The sequence below is a fragment of the Nuphar pumila genome, chromosome 3 (assembly GCF_984573655.1).
Source record: "Nuphar pumila chromosome 3, dmNupPumi1.hap1.1, whole genome shotgun sequence".
In the NCBI taxonomy this organism is placed as follows: Eukaryota; Viridiplantae; Streptophyta; class Magnoliopsida; order Nymphaeales; family Nymphaeaceae; genus Nuphar; species Nuphar pumila.
In genome coordinates this window covers 23526578-23541618 of record NC_143251.1, presented here as the reverse complement: position 1 = coordinate 23541618, position 15041 = coordinate 23526578, and the positions used below count along the sequence as shown (strand labels likewise).

At 37.2% G+C, this 15041-nt stretch overlaps 1 protein-coding gene across 1 annotated transcript; it reads right to left on the bottom strand.

The window, feature by feature from the left end:
- Positions 1-412: 412 nt before the first annotated feature.
- Positions 413-4285, bottom strand: LOC149842292 (nifU-like protein 3, chloroplastic). Its single transcript, XM_090001359.1, has 4 exons — positions 4013-4285; positions 3828-3930; positions 2790-3088; positions 413-819 (listed from the first exon to the last, which is right to left on the bottom strand). Exons 1-4 carry the CDS (start codon positions 4115-4117, stop codon positions 625-627), a joined length of 702 nt encoding a protein of 233 aa, XP_089857485.1. The 5' UTR covers positions 4118-4285; the 3' UTR covers positions 413-624.
- Between the last annotated feature and the right edge of the window lie 10756 nt (positions 4286-15041).

The following is a 15041-nucleotide window of genomic DNA, read 5'->3' as shown; positions in this document are numbered from 1 at the left end:
TGTGTGACTGGCCTCCATTCACCATTATCAATTAATGTGCATATTGGCATATCAAAAACTAAGACAGATTGCATTTTATTTATTTACTTGTTTCCCCGTGCAAGAAGTGACTGCATACCAATGCAGAAAAGAATATGCACTATTAACAGTAGAATGCAATTTGACAACATTTTTGGGCTCAAGGAAATAACATAATTGGAATCTATAATGCATGTAAAATTAGATGGCCCGTTTCATGACTTTACTCAAATTCAGCCATACTGACCTTCTTGCTTTATCAGTTGTCTAAGCCTATTGCTGACTAGTGTTGATGATTCTCCTCTCATCCCACCACCCCCACCAAGGGAAAAGACTCAGTGTTGATGATTTTTATGGGCTGGGGCAGCTTATCTCTCACAGGTCAAAAGACAAGTTGGTCTCAAAACCTCTAACCTTCTTCTTTCTAGAGTAATAATCCATTCAGATCCAATTCCATTGTCAAGGACTTCACAGTAGCAACACTTGAAGAAAGGATCAATCAATGATTTACAAAAAATAATGCTAGCCCTTAGTTACATGGGCATACGTGGATTTGTCTGGCTTTAGTTTGTATTTTACATTGTATGAATGCAAAATTATCTCATCTCATTGATCCGTTAGCTGGACTGCTGTAATATAAGGTATCTTCTCCCTTAGTTTCTGTGTTATGGCCACACGAACAGTCATCACCCCTGCAGCAGGCCCAGTCAGCCGTACATTGACAGTGTATCCATCTATATGGACTAGTTCAAGGACACCACCTCCAGTGCCGGAGAGATAAGGCCTTATCTCATCAAGAACCTGCAAGAAACCATCAAATTGCATCTGAATTACAGACCAGCAAAGCAAGTACAATTACTACAAATTACTAATAACCATTACTTGTTTTTGTTGCTTGCTTTGACAATTATAGCGTAAGAAGGTATTGCAGCTTACAAAATATAAGGTACCAGTTATGCCTAAAAGTGTAAGAGGATCACCAAGGCACTTAGATCCATGAATGAATACATAAAATTAGATGGCAGAATGAATAGGAACATTCCCCAGTGGCAAAATGCCACAGTATAGTAAAATTTTCCTAGAGAACTCTGCTAAAGTGGCTAATACATTTAAAGGGTACGAACAATCCACCAAATGGAAGTGGCCGAGACTCCCAAAGTTTTCAAAATAGATCTATCTGAACCCAAGTGGCTCCAGAAGTTGTCGTAATATGTCAAAGTTATTTCAGTTCGACAATGCTTTTCCATAGGCATAAAAGGATGTCCTACTGACATAGAAGGAATCGTGTGGGGGAAGAAGATCATGACTTCTCCTCGAAGCTAGTCTTGAATCCATAAATAAAAACAACAAAAGGAGGTAAAAAAAGAAACCTTTATTGGTTGATGGACAAAAGGATCTGATCATACCCCTATTTATAAACTCAAAAGTCTAGCTGGACAAGGATCCATAAAAGGCTTATCCTCATGAAAAATCCTAGTTATCACTATCCAAACGTAACCATCATCTCTAGAAAATCTCAGCATTTTCCCCAGATAATTACCATATGCAGGAAAAGAGAAAAAATGGTGCACACTGTACAGAACCTAAATTAAAACATCAATATTTCAAGGGCAATCAAAACCTGAACAAGGTAGTGGGGCTAGTTGGAACCTCAACGTGCTGAGATTGCAGGTTGAAATAAATGTTCACTGCAGCAAATAGCTGAACTAGAACAAATGAATTGAAAGCATTGGATATGAACCACTAGCATGAAAATAAAGCATGTGCTTGCACACAAAAGGAAAAGAATAGCCACTCTTGCTCATTTTCTGATATTTCATCACTTCATTTCTATATGCTTCTATGTTATTCCTTGGCATTTCTTGAAATATGTTGCAGAAATTTGCCTTTATGCCAGAAATATATCACCACTCGTTAGTTCCATACAGATTTCTATGACAAGAATATTGGTCACATTTGGTATACATATGCCAATCTACATCTGATGGAGCCCAAACTTTATCACTAAAAGAAATCTGTAACCATACACCAGTAACCATGATTAATTATTGACCACACCTAAATACATATTAAGAAAATATTGTAATAATATAACAAAAATGATTATTTTCCCATGTTTGACCCTAATATGATATAGTGAGGTCCACCAACGATTAGTCATCATCCATCAAAAATAAATGTTCATTGCTTGTTCTTGATATTCGTTTTTCAAGATGAACCCAAGTCCAGATCCATCCTGATGGAAAAAACTCGATCTTAGATTGGGCTAATCAAAAGATTATATGTTGATGACACAAATGAGAGAGGATGTAGAGAGAGTTGATTTATACTATAAGTGACATGAGAACAGACAAGATAAGTAAAAAGAAAAAAACAGTAAACAAGTAAGAAGGGGTTTCAATCTCTACAAATATCAGAAGAGACAACACATGTTATCTGTATAACATCCAAATATGAAATGGTTAAAATCCCCAAAGTTAAAAAGAGTTCATCATCGAGTGCAGAGAAAGCTTTCATCACACAAGAAAACCAACTCATTTGCAAGAGAAAAATCATGTAGTTATCAATTGCCTCACTCAATAGACTGACTCAAGGAGGCTAAGCAATGCATTTCCAGAGGAGTTGTACTCTAAGCATGATGAACCGCATGAAGTGGTTCTTATCACAAACAGCCAGTTGCTCTGGACTTTGGCCTGTGTCAAATTCGGCAATTTGCATAAACCACCAAGAGACTCTCTAATACTGTTCTAATGTGAAGTAAGGGGACTCACCTTATCAACATTTTCCTCATTGAGATCAAGCCCTGTCTCAGTATCCATAATTTGCTCAACTTCCTGAATTTCAGGAATCCTGTCCCTCAGACGAGTTTCAATCCCCATTTTCAGCGTCATAGTTGAGCTTGGACAAGATCCGCATGCTCCCTGAAGCTTCAGTACAACTACAAGGCCATCTATTTCATGCAAGGCTACATTACCACCATCAGCCATCAAGCTTGGACGCACTTCATCCAAAACCATTTCAACGTTTTCTTCAGTTAATGGAAAAACAGATCTCGGCAGAACTACGAATCCTTCAAGAGAAAAAACATAACAAATGTCAAATTCAGCCCATCATCTTCACTGAAATACAACGTCAATGTGCAACCAAGGTAACTTATTATCACTAGCTAGAAGTATATAGAATGTCGGCATTCTATAAATGTGATCAACTCTCAGAAGCAAACGATATATGGACTCTGAATTTGTCATGAGAACGTTGGAAACAAAGCTTCCGCTAGTTTACCATGCCGGCATTCTATAAATGTGATCAACTTTCAGAAACCAAATGAGATATGGACTCTGAATTTGTCATGAGAACGTCAGAAACAAAGCTTTCGCTAGTTTACTGCAGGAATCAGTGTACTAAGGTCTAATTAGCAAACAACTTTGGAATATAAACGCCACCAGGTAGCGACCAAACCTATCTAGATTAACAATTTTAACATAGTCGCAAAATCGTGCAATGTGTTCGCCATGGTGAAACCACATGGTTTGATTGTAGCTCAATGCTAATCATGAAATTGCATACTCGGCTGCCACCAAATCATGAAAGATCACATAATGCAATATGATTTTACTTACATGATTTTCTAAATTTCTATGAATTGTTTTTCCAATACCAACATATACTTTTGCTTACATACTTTCGTGAACTTCTATTATCTATTTATTCAATACCAACATCATAAAATGGAGGGAAGTATAAGGGAAGAAAGAGAATAAAAAAAGGATTTCACAGTTCAAAACAAGATTGAACGAAAAATTGCTTACCAGATCGTCGCTTTAGCTTCTGAACACCAAAAGAGATATGAACGATATGCTTCATCCCATGTTCGCCTCTGACAAAGACACTTGTACTAGAGGACACCGATCCCTGACATCAAGAATTTCATGTTTTGGTTTTGCCATTCTTATGCCCAGAACCTAAAAAGAAGTAATTCATAATGGAGTGCGACCTTAATGGGCAGATGGGTCTTTGAGATTGGTCCAGAGCAAGACGCCATTGAGTTGGTTCTTGCAATTGCTGTTGCTCCTCGCATTTGGAATTGGACCATTCTCATCTTCTCGCTTCTTCTTTCAGGGAACCACGTTAGGGAACAACCCCGTTAGAGAGAGAGAGAGAGAGAGAGAGAGAGAGAGAGAGAGAGAGAGATTTCTGGTACGTATTTCGTTTGTGGAGGGGGGAGGAGGGAGTTCTTAGGATAGGATTCTCAAGAGTGCTTGAGAAAGAGAGAACGCCACGTCGGTCTGCTACATTTGAGTCTTGGGATGGTGTGCAAATGGGTTGGGTTTCCGAAGCACAATATTGGACTGGGGTAGTCCTTGATGAGATTCAGATAGGATCCGGTACGTACGCTGAGATTCAGATGGATATAATTTGGGATCCGTGTCGGAATGGCTTTAAACCAACCTATTTTAAGTTGTTGTCTGAAATCAGTGGTGTTCATCTAAGTTGACCAGACCTCGTAACGTTGAGGTTCAGACCAGTCATGGGTCTGACATATATTATGGGTCCTGGTTTAGATCCAGATGTAAAACCAGAATTGGTTTACTTAACAACGGATCAAGTAAATCTCAGGAACTAAGACTGCCCAACCGATATATCATGTTTACCAACTGAATGCTGTCGTTGGCTCATCTCCGTTGCATGTATAATCATGTTCTTGGACCAATCTAGATTTTAAATGAATTTGATCCAACATATAAGCTAAGCAGAACTTGTAATTCAAAAACATTTTTAACCCTTTGGTTTCCTGCGAAAAGTGTGCTTCAGATTTCATGGCCTACTGAAAGCTTCTTCGATTGGCAGCCTTTCTGAATTTTAGCTGGTAAACCTTTAGATGTTTGCACACTTGGCTGCAAAAATCTGTGGGGTAATCTTCAAAAGAAGAAAAAAAATATTAATATTTAATCGTTGGGCATTGATCTTGCTTTGAGCCTGCTGTGGGAGTCAATGAAAGATCATTTGTTTAAGCTGTGCAGCTTTTTCATTTTTTGCATTTCATTTAGTCCCTTGACCATTATTTTCAACTTGGTATTAGAAACTATGCTTTAACTTAGTGGGTCAAGCAAGTGCTTGAAGCATATTCGTTCGGAGGTACGCGTATCTCACAACTACTTGCAAAAAAAAACCCGATAAACATGTTGCACTGGGTGAGATTGATAACCTTGACATGAAACACCTTGACTCTTTATTAGCATAGAAAGATCTAAAACTTAAATTGGGTATGAATCTTGAGTTCAGATATAAATATGAATCATGGATCTAAACAACAACCAGTAGAATGGATTCAAATAATAACTAGATCTGGATTTTAGACATAGATTTAAACTGTCACTACAAGAAAAATGTTAATTAGCGACGGAAATTTGTGATGGATTATTTTCATCACAAATTTACGACGGATTATCTAGAGAAAACTAGTCGTTCCTAAAAGTAGAATTAGTTACGGAATTAGCGATAGAAAAATTTTGTCTCAAAATATGTTGCTAATTAGCGACAGATTAGCAACGAAAACATTTCGTCTCAAACTCTGTCGCAACTTCGCGACGGATGAGCGACAAAATTTTTTCGTCGCTAATTTGCAGTGGCGTTTGAGACAAAATATTTTTGTCGCTACTTTTCGATATAAAACGGCCAACTAAGGTATGAAATTCTCCCCCTGCGAGCGACACTCGAACCCTCTCCCTTTCATCGCCTTTCCCAACGAGCACAACTATCGACGACAACATCGCCACACTCTCTCCTCCTCTCTGACTCCCATTTTCTCTGCAGCCACCAACGTCCAGAGCCACCGGCAACCGCATTGGTGACCTCTTTGTCATCGTCGCCCCCTTTCGCCATGTCATAGCCGTCGGTGACCTTCGACCATCGCCAGCAGTCCCTCGCACCTCCTCTCGCTCGCCATGATTCAGCAAGCCTCTCTCAGTCGACGGTCTCTTTTCCCTGGCGACCTGATCGGCACGACCCCACCGATCTTCTTCCCTCCTTCTTTCCTCTTTGCTACCACCACCGACTAGCGCGACCGACGAAAGCAATCGTTGACATTCTGTTCATTCTTCCTTGTATCCTCCTGCCAACCAGAGTCGTTCTCATCGTTTTTGTCGAAACAACCTCGACGGAACCCTGAAGCTAGTGGTTCCCAGGTAAAACCCTTTTTTCTCTTCTTTCTTTGTTTCTCCTTTCTCTTTCCGATAGACGGCAAGGTTGCCTTCTGCATCACCTTGTCGGCTTGGTAGGGGTTGACCCCTACTGTTTTTCTTGTCCTGCGAGGGTTGCCTTCTTCCTGAGTCGAGCTTGTCAGGCAGGAGCAGACCCTTGCCACCCCTTGGCATCGTATCGGTAGGGGTTTTCTCCTGCCGCATGGTTCTCGACAAGCTCCCTGCCTCTGCTACATCGTGTCAGGCAGGGGTTATGCTCCTGCCTCTGTTGCCCTGGCAGGTAGGGAGCATAACCCCCTATCTCTGCTCCCCTCAAACTTTGTCGCAACTTCGCGATGGATGAGTGACAGAAATTTTTGGTCGCTACTCCGTCGTTAATTTGCGATGGCATTTGAAACAGAATGTTTTCATCACTACTTTTTTATATAAAACGGCCAACTAGGGCGCGAATCATGTAGGGTTGCCCTGTTGGATAGCAGGGGTATCCTTTTGTATTGTCGATTCTTATTTTTTTGTTCCCTTGGTCTGGATTTGATTCTAAAGAGTATATATATGCATTTCATTGGAATCAGGTACCTAGATGTGTGTGCCATCACTGGGTTGATGCACAGGCAACGTGCAACCTTAAGGTGTTGTCTAAACTTATTTTGAACTTGTTAGAGTGTCGCTTCAAGGTTTTTGCAAATTGGGTCACCGAAGTTTGTTTTTGTTTTTATCGCTCATATGCGAGATCGTATTTAGATAAGTTGGTCATTGTGTGTGCAGTGGTAGCGTTCTCTCCTTGTGAGTGGGACGAGTAGATTGCATCGTGTAGCACTTGCAATGGACTTTCAGGACTTCAAGATTCATTTTACTTTTCATCGCATAAAAAATGTAGGATTCCTAAACTAAAGTTTTAGAATGTTATTCATGGTATATAATAGAAATCTAAATGTTAGAATTGTATTGTTTTGCCTATATAAATATACATTGTAGGTGTGTAGCTGAGCTAATTATGCGATGCTTAGTGCTAAGCATCGCATGTGGCTAAAAAAATGTCATGCAAAAAGAAAGAGAAAAAAAAATGTAAATGCAAAAGCATGCAAATCAAGTAAATACCCGTAGTAAGTAAGTGGTGCAAGCGCACCACAAGTTATTTACTTTCTTGGATGCAACACTTTTATGCTCACACACTCACTTAGTTGTGGATATCGAGGACTGTTTTGCTGGAGTTTGGAGATCATGTTGAGTATGATTTGAATGTATGAGAATAGAAGTGCTTTTATTTTTGTAGTTCGGAGACCATGCTAGTCATGGTTGTAGTTAGCAGGATATTGGAGCGTGTTTGTTGCAAATATATGTTTGACATTATTGTGATATGAATGATTGAATGTATTGTAATGTTTGGCATGACTATCCATGCTTGCATGAAGTTATTTTTTATTTGATTATGCATTCCATGTGAAATTATAGCATGAAAATTTGTATCATAAAAATATGCTTAAAATGAATGTATCGTGTTTGTGAATCTGATTTCATCTTTCTAAATATGTTTGTGAGCATGTATAGTAAATCATGACATGATAGGGCCATGCATGAAAATGAAAACAAATTTGTTATGAATATATATGAGAGCATTTAAATTTGAATTATGCAAGTGGCATCGATTTTTGATATCATGCATGGGTATGTGAATTTGAATTATGCAAGTGGCATAGATTTTTGATATCATGCATGAGTATGTAAATTTGAATTATGCAAGTAGCATATATTTTGATTCATGCATGAGTATGTAAATTTGAATTATGCAAGTGGGATAGATTTTTGATATCAAGCATGAGTATGTAAATTTGAATTATGCAAGTGGCATATATTTTGATATCATACATGAGTATGTAAGTGGCAAGAGAGAGTACCACAAACAAACAAGAGCAGAGGAGTTCTTATAAGCAAAGAGATGCTTCAGGGGTTGGGTTGTTTTAGCCTCAACCATCCACCTACACTTCTCGTGATGAATCAAAGTGGCCACTCTAAAACCAAATGGATGGCAACAACCCATAACCATGTTTCCAGACCCAACCTCCCCTCTCTCAATCGGATGTTTGCTACATCTTCAAACCCTCTCCCTGCCTCACTAGCACCCTACCTAGATGAAAGGGGTTCGTTGTAGTTTTCTATCAGAGAGTATGAAATAGATTCAATCAACCACAAGAGCAGGGATTTCATATAGAATTTTGGGTTGCTGCCATCAATACCAAAAATGACTGGAACATGAAATTTGTTATGAATACTTCATCTGAAATAACGTTAGCCTTATCTATAAAGTGATGCTATCACAAATGGAATTACATGTGCTTGTAGTTCTATATGAATTAGTAAAGCTTGAACAGTTTTATTGTTCTGTGAGCATTGGTATGATTTTGTTCTTATGACTGTTGCAGACATTACGTATTTGATCTCATCATAAATCATTTTGAGGTGAATGACATCATATATATATATATATATATATCAAATCATTACATCCACCATCAATGCATGATAAATTAGATATTTTCTTCATCATAGCATTATTATGATTCTTTTTTAACTGGTTAAGATAATATCTGTAACATCATAGGACAAAATGATATCACAAGGACGAAGAAAACTTTCATATCTCACTGATTCAGAAGTACAAAAAGAACTTGAAAAAAAGTTTGGGGCATGGTTGAAAGAGTTGGTAAGGACGATGACATGCATTCTTTCTATGTAAACAACAATATGTTACTTAATTGGTTGTGTTTACAATAATTGTTTATGCTTGTAGGTTCATCATGGTGATGTTAATGACCAAAAGAATATGTGATTTACAAAATAGTCTGACCAAAGTTGTGCAATGTTACAACGGGTACATCGTAAATGGTTATTGATTCCATACAAAAGACTACGGTGTAAACAAGTCAACGATAAATAGTGGCGTGTGTGTCAAGGGTAGCAGTTACGGTAAAAATGAACTTGACTACTACGATGTTATTGAAAAAATAATGGAGTTGACTTACTTAGGCATAAATAACATGATAACTTTATTCAAGTATCATTGGTTTGATCCCACAATAACAAGAGTCGACAAAGCCTCAGGCATTGTGGAGGTGAATCATAATCAAGGTTTGGAACATATGAACCATTCATATTAGCATCACAAGCTCAACAAGTTTACTATACTTCATATCTGAATACAAAAAAGTCAAATAGAAATAAATGGTGGGCAGTTTGCAAGGTGAAGTCTAAACTATACTCCGAGTATGATCAGTTACATGAAGACGAGATTGTTAAAGAATGTGATTACTATCAATCAGATGATATGTATGACTTCTCTCATGGTCACGATGTCACACATGGTCTGCATGTCACATCTTCATTGTCTGATGGGACACATAGTGAAATATATCTTGTAATACATACCACATCACTTTCTCATATGCACCATATATTTTAACGTTATATCTTGCATATCATGTTACATTCCATGCATACTTTGCATGTACATACAATTCATGCATAGTTATAAAACTGATTCATGTAAGACCTTTAAATCTTTACATTTCATGCATATGTCATGTTTATGCATGTCATTCTAAGATCAAGAGTTATGTAACTGATCTAAATAACATTTTTATTTGTTAGAATATAGTTCATGGAGGTCGCAGTGGTCGAAGACCAAGTGGAGGCCGTGGGACAGCATTAGGTAGATGTCTTTGTGTTATATTTAAATATAGGCATTCATTATATTTTTGCTTATATGTTGATATAAAAATTATTACTTGTTAATTGTCTTTATAGGATCCCAGCTCAGTGATCGTCAGTCTCAGCCTTCATTTGCACGTACAGCTTCGATAGGTATATCATTTAAATAATTATATACTTGATTAGTTTAAATATACATTGTGTGAATTTCTAACTCATTGTTCTATAGATGATGTTTCGCATGCACATGACCTACCTACACCAGCTACTCATACACATCACGAGTAAACGCCGATTGGTATGTATAGTTCCATAATGGTTAAAGTTATTTACTCAACATGTAGATAGAATGTGTACATAGATTTTCTTATTTTTATACAACAGTCCAAGAGAGTCGTACGGATGTTGGGTCTTCTTAGTCTGACACATAACGACTCATTGAAATAGTGTATATCGATAGTCGACTGTAAGTATTTCATTGTCACTTGTCCAATAATTATCTTATAAATAGTGTATATCGATAGTCGATTGTTAATGTGTACCAATTTATATGCAGCATGAGGTTTGAGCCATAAGAAGTGATTCGAGAAATTAGGAAATTACTAGTTCAGCATCTTTCAGGACCGGTCGCTCAATAAAAAGAGTACCCGAAGGAGGTGTTAGACAGATTATGGTCCTCATTCATGGTATACAATCGTTTATCATAGCTAATGTGTTTCACATTTAATTTTTTGTTATAGTCATGTGTACTAACTTTCTAAAATTATTTGTAGGCTTTGAATCGCCTCGCGACTGCGAAAGAGGAGCATGACGCGAGGCTAGTGTGGCAGAAGGTGGCTGCCAGTCGATTTGTCGATATGCTTCACAATATGAAGATTGTAATAATAAAAGTAGCTGGTGAGATAGATGATCCACTGCAGTGGAAGGGCCATGACCCTTCTATTATCAGGATAAATTATTGTGATGCAGTGTACGACAAGTAGGCGAGCCATGAATTTTGAAATTGCTCAGCAAAGGCTGCACAAAACTGAGCAAAGATGCTTGATGCCCATCTATATACAAGTGGTTCTAGGACTTTTGAGAGCCTTCAACATGAGCTCTGGTGCCCGTCAGGTACGTATAACGTTTATTCTAATACATATATAAAGTTTCATGTCTGTAAATTTCAATATGTATGTGACTATAATATTTTATTAGTTTCATTCAGCCATGTTACTTTGATTGCCTTAGATTAGGTGCATTGCATATAATTTATTTCATTATATTTTGTGTATCAATACTAACATTTGGTTCTCTTGTAGGATGCTAGAGATGATCAACGTAGAGGAGTTGGTGGAGGCAAGGATGGAGAGGCAGATCGAGACAATGAAGAGGATGATGCTCCAAATCTTGGCGAGGAGTAGCTTCATGCATTGAATTTGTTTCACGTACTTGTGGTTTTAAACAAAACTCTTTATATATGTTCACTTATAACTAATTAGAACTTGGCGAGGATTATACTGGGTTGCTAAATTTGTTTCACTTATAACTTGTGTTAAATTTGTTTCACCTACTTTGTATATGTATTTTTTATGTGTACTTTGTCTTTTATACACAGCTTATATAAATTGTATAACGAGAAATTTTTTCTCGATATTTATATTTCAAACAAAATTATTTTATTTTTTTAAAATTTTACGACGGATTAGCTACAAATATTATCCATCACTAATATTCAGCGATGGATTTTCTGTAGAAATTCAGGCCCAAAATGGCGATGGTATTTGGTGATGAATAATATCAGTCGCCAATTTAGCGACGGATTAGGGATGAATATTTATCTGTCTCAAAAACTGAATCAGCCGATGTTTTATGACGGAATGTAATCCATCGCTAAATTGGCGATGGAATTTAGAGACGGATACGTATTCATCGTTAAATTTTTGTGATGGATTAGCGACAGATATGTATCTGTCGCAAAACCAAATCAGTGCTTATTTAGCGACGAACTCGCGATGGATCATGACATTCATTAATTTGTCATGAATTAGCGATGAAAGTAGTGACAGATCAGTTCTGTCGCTAATTAGCGACCAAGGAATTATGACGAACGCTGCCTATCGCTAAACCATCATCAATCCGTTGCTAAACAGTTCAACAATGGACTTGCGATGGATTAGCGTCGGATAGCGTTCGTCACTAATCCACAAAATTCTTGTAGTGTGTAACTGGATATGGATCTCAAGAATAGATCTGAATTACAACCGGATATAGATCTTAATAATGGATTTGAACTACAATAGAATCTAGATCCAAATAGAAACTTTGAAAGAGGGGAAAGAGAGAGACAAATATATATATATATATATATATATATATATATATATATATAGAGAGAGAGAGAGAGAGAGAGAGAGAGAGAGAGCAAAGCTCATGGGAGAGGAAAGGAGTAGAAAGAGTCGAGGATAAGATAAAGGGGAGAGGGTTGGGGTTTATATAAGCCATAGCCCTATGCCACCATAAAGTTTCATAAAAGGCCTTTAAGAAGCCTAAATGGGCATGGCTGACCAAACAACCAATCATCAATTCCCAAACAGTTGACCAAAAGAACGATACCAAACAGAGAAGAAAAATGGCAAAATAAGTTGAAATTGACCTTGATAGGCATAAGACTGACCTTGACTGAGTCAACAAGTCAAGGATAAGAGGAGGTGGACTATTTGGTCCTTTAATACACTGTTAGGGTAAGGTCTAAATGGACTTGAATAAAATTCTGTAAGATCTGAATATGATTAATTGCAAAGTCAAAGCCAGTTGCAAGTCTGGTTCAAGGTTGAGAAAATACTTGAAGATAAAAACATCTCAAGTACAAAAAAAAAGTCAAAGCCAAGTCAGAGTAGACCGAACCGAGCTGGAACGAACCAAGCTGAATCCAAATCTAAATTTGAATATGAATCCAAGTCCAATGTCAAGGGTCAAGGTCAAAATCCAAGATCCAAGAATAAAAAGATGCACATGTCCAAGATCTAATGCCCTTGAGGGCTTTGCCCTTTAAGGCACCGCCCTTCTATAAGGACAAGAAAAGTTTCTATAACTTTCAATATAGGATCAAACTTTATATAGAACACAACACCCACAACAAAGGCAAATATAAGAAAAAATGAGAAAAAAACTTAGGTAGTTTTGAGCCATAACCCAAACATTTAGTCCAAGTTATCTAACTTGCTTAAAAAAACTATATATATATATATATATATATATATATATATATATATATATATATATATATATATATATATAGCTAGTAACTAGTTTTAACTCTTTCATGGTTTCAAAAAGTATAGTAGATAGAGTTTTTTGCTTAATCTGAAGTTACAAATGTATTGTTTATAGTTTACTGAGTAGAGACATACATTACTTTCTATAGGCACTTTAATTTTGATTGAATCACTTCATATACTAAAGATCACATGCTTTTAGCTTATTTCAAAATAAACTAACTTCTATCTTACTTTTGGCCTTCAAAATGTCTTTTTAAAAGTTTTCATCTAAAAGATGAATTAAACTAAAAGATTTCTGCTTTCAAACAAGCAAAAAATTAGGTCGATCCGACACCAAAATCAAAAGTTATAGCTAAAACAAGTTCATATCTCCTAACAACACATGGTGTCATTAGCCAATATACTTGAATTGTCATCAATGTCTGACCTAAACCATGATGTGTTGTCAGTATTTTACTAACAATATATGGATTGTCGTTAGTAACCAGTTGAATCTATAATGTGTCATCAACATTTGCCTAATGACATATAGATTGTCATAAGAAGATTTTGATTGTCATTAGCAACATGTGTCGTTAGCAATTTATTTAGTCCAGAAGCACGCACCATTTGAAGATAAACTTTTCAATTACTTAGCCCTATCTCACAAAGTTGTGAGGTGTGATTGAATGAATCTACCATATTTTTAAAGTCTTTAAATCTTATCTAACCTATTCCTTTCTTAGATATTAGGCTAGAAAACCTCATAACCAATCAAAATAAGCCCTTTTAAACCACAACCAACAACATTCCGCCATCTCATCTTTAGACAGATCCAGATTTTTGGATCTCGAATATATGAAAATTACAGTAGAATTCATTAGAAAAACTATAAATAGGGCTTCACCCTTGTTGATAAAAATTTTGAGACCTACCTTTAATCACTAAAAATTCCTTTTAAAAGATGTGAGGATGTCCTTCAAGTCTCTCGCATCCTTCTTCAGAGGGAAGATAAAGCCAAAACATATTTTTAGAACTCGTAGCACGAATCGCACGACCGGGTTATGCAAATAAAACAAAGAATATGTTTAAGTATCTATTCTAAGTTAATAATGACTGAATAAATAAAAAAATATAAATGAACTAAACTAGAAAGTTATTTTTTCGGACTCGAAAGTCAATTTTTTAGCTTTAAGTTCTTTCTCCTTCATCCGACAACACCTCTGCTAGGATATGATAGCTTCTTGCGATGGTTCCAACAATACTCTCGTGCAAGTAGGATATTTAGATAGAAGAGGCACTACAAGAAAAATGCTAATTAGCGACGGAACTTTGCGATGGATTTTTTCCGTTGCAACATTGTAACGGATTAGCGAGAACAAACCATCTGTCGCTAATTTCTTAAACATTTATGAAATTAGCGACAGAAAATATTCCATCGCCAAATCCATTGCTAAATAGCGATGGATTCGCAACTAAAGTTTTATGTCGCAAAACCCATCGTACTTAGCGACGGATGTAGCGATGAATTGTTTTTCATCGCTAGTCAGCGACGGCGTTTGCGACGAAAACATTCCATTGTCCATCCGTCACTAAATGTCGATGTAAAATGCCCTAGGGCACGAATTCATTTTTTTTTTTGCTCTCTCTCTCTCTCTCTCTCTCTCTCACACTCGCGCCGCTCTCCGTCGACCGCCCCTCCCTCTCTCCGTCAAAACGCTAGGCTGCCAATGAATCGGCGACCCTCGACCAAGGTCACCCCCTGTCCGGAGGACAACCCACGACGGAAACCCCAACAAAGGTAAGGGTTAGCATTTTTTTTCGTCAGGGTTGCTCCCTCCATCGGTGATCGATCATGGCTGCCAGTCGCCAACTTGGG

Bases quoted from the DNA above. Each gene is read 5' to 3' on its own strand.
- LOC149842292 (XM_090001359.1), bottom strand. From the start codon at position 4,117: ATGAGAATGGTCCAATTCCAAATGCGAGGAGCAACAGCAATTGCAAGA. The intron at 3,931-4,012 runs GTCGCACTCCAT...TCTTGATGTCAG, and splicing joins AGACCCATCTGCCCATTAAG to GGATCGGTGTCCTCTAGTAC. The intron at 820-2,789 runs GTGAGTCCCCTT...GGTTTCTTGCAG, and splicing joins ATGAGGAAAATGTTGATAAG to GTTCTTGATGAGATAAGGCC.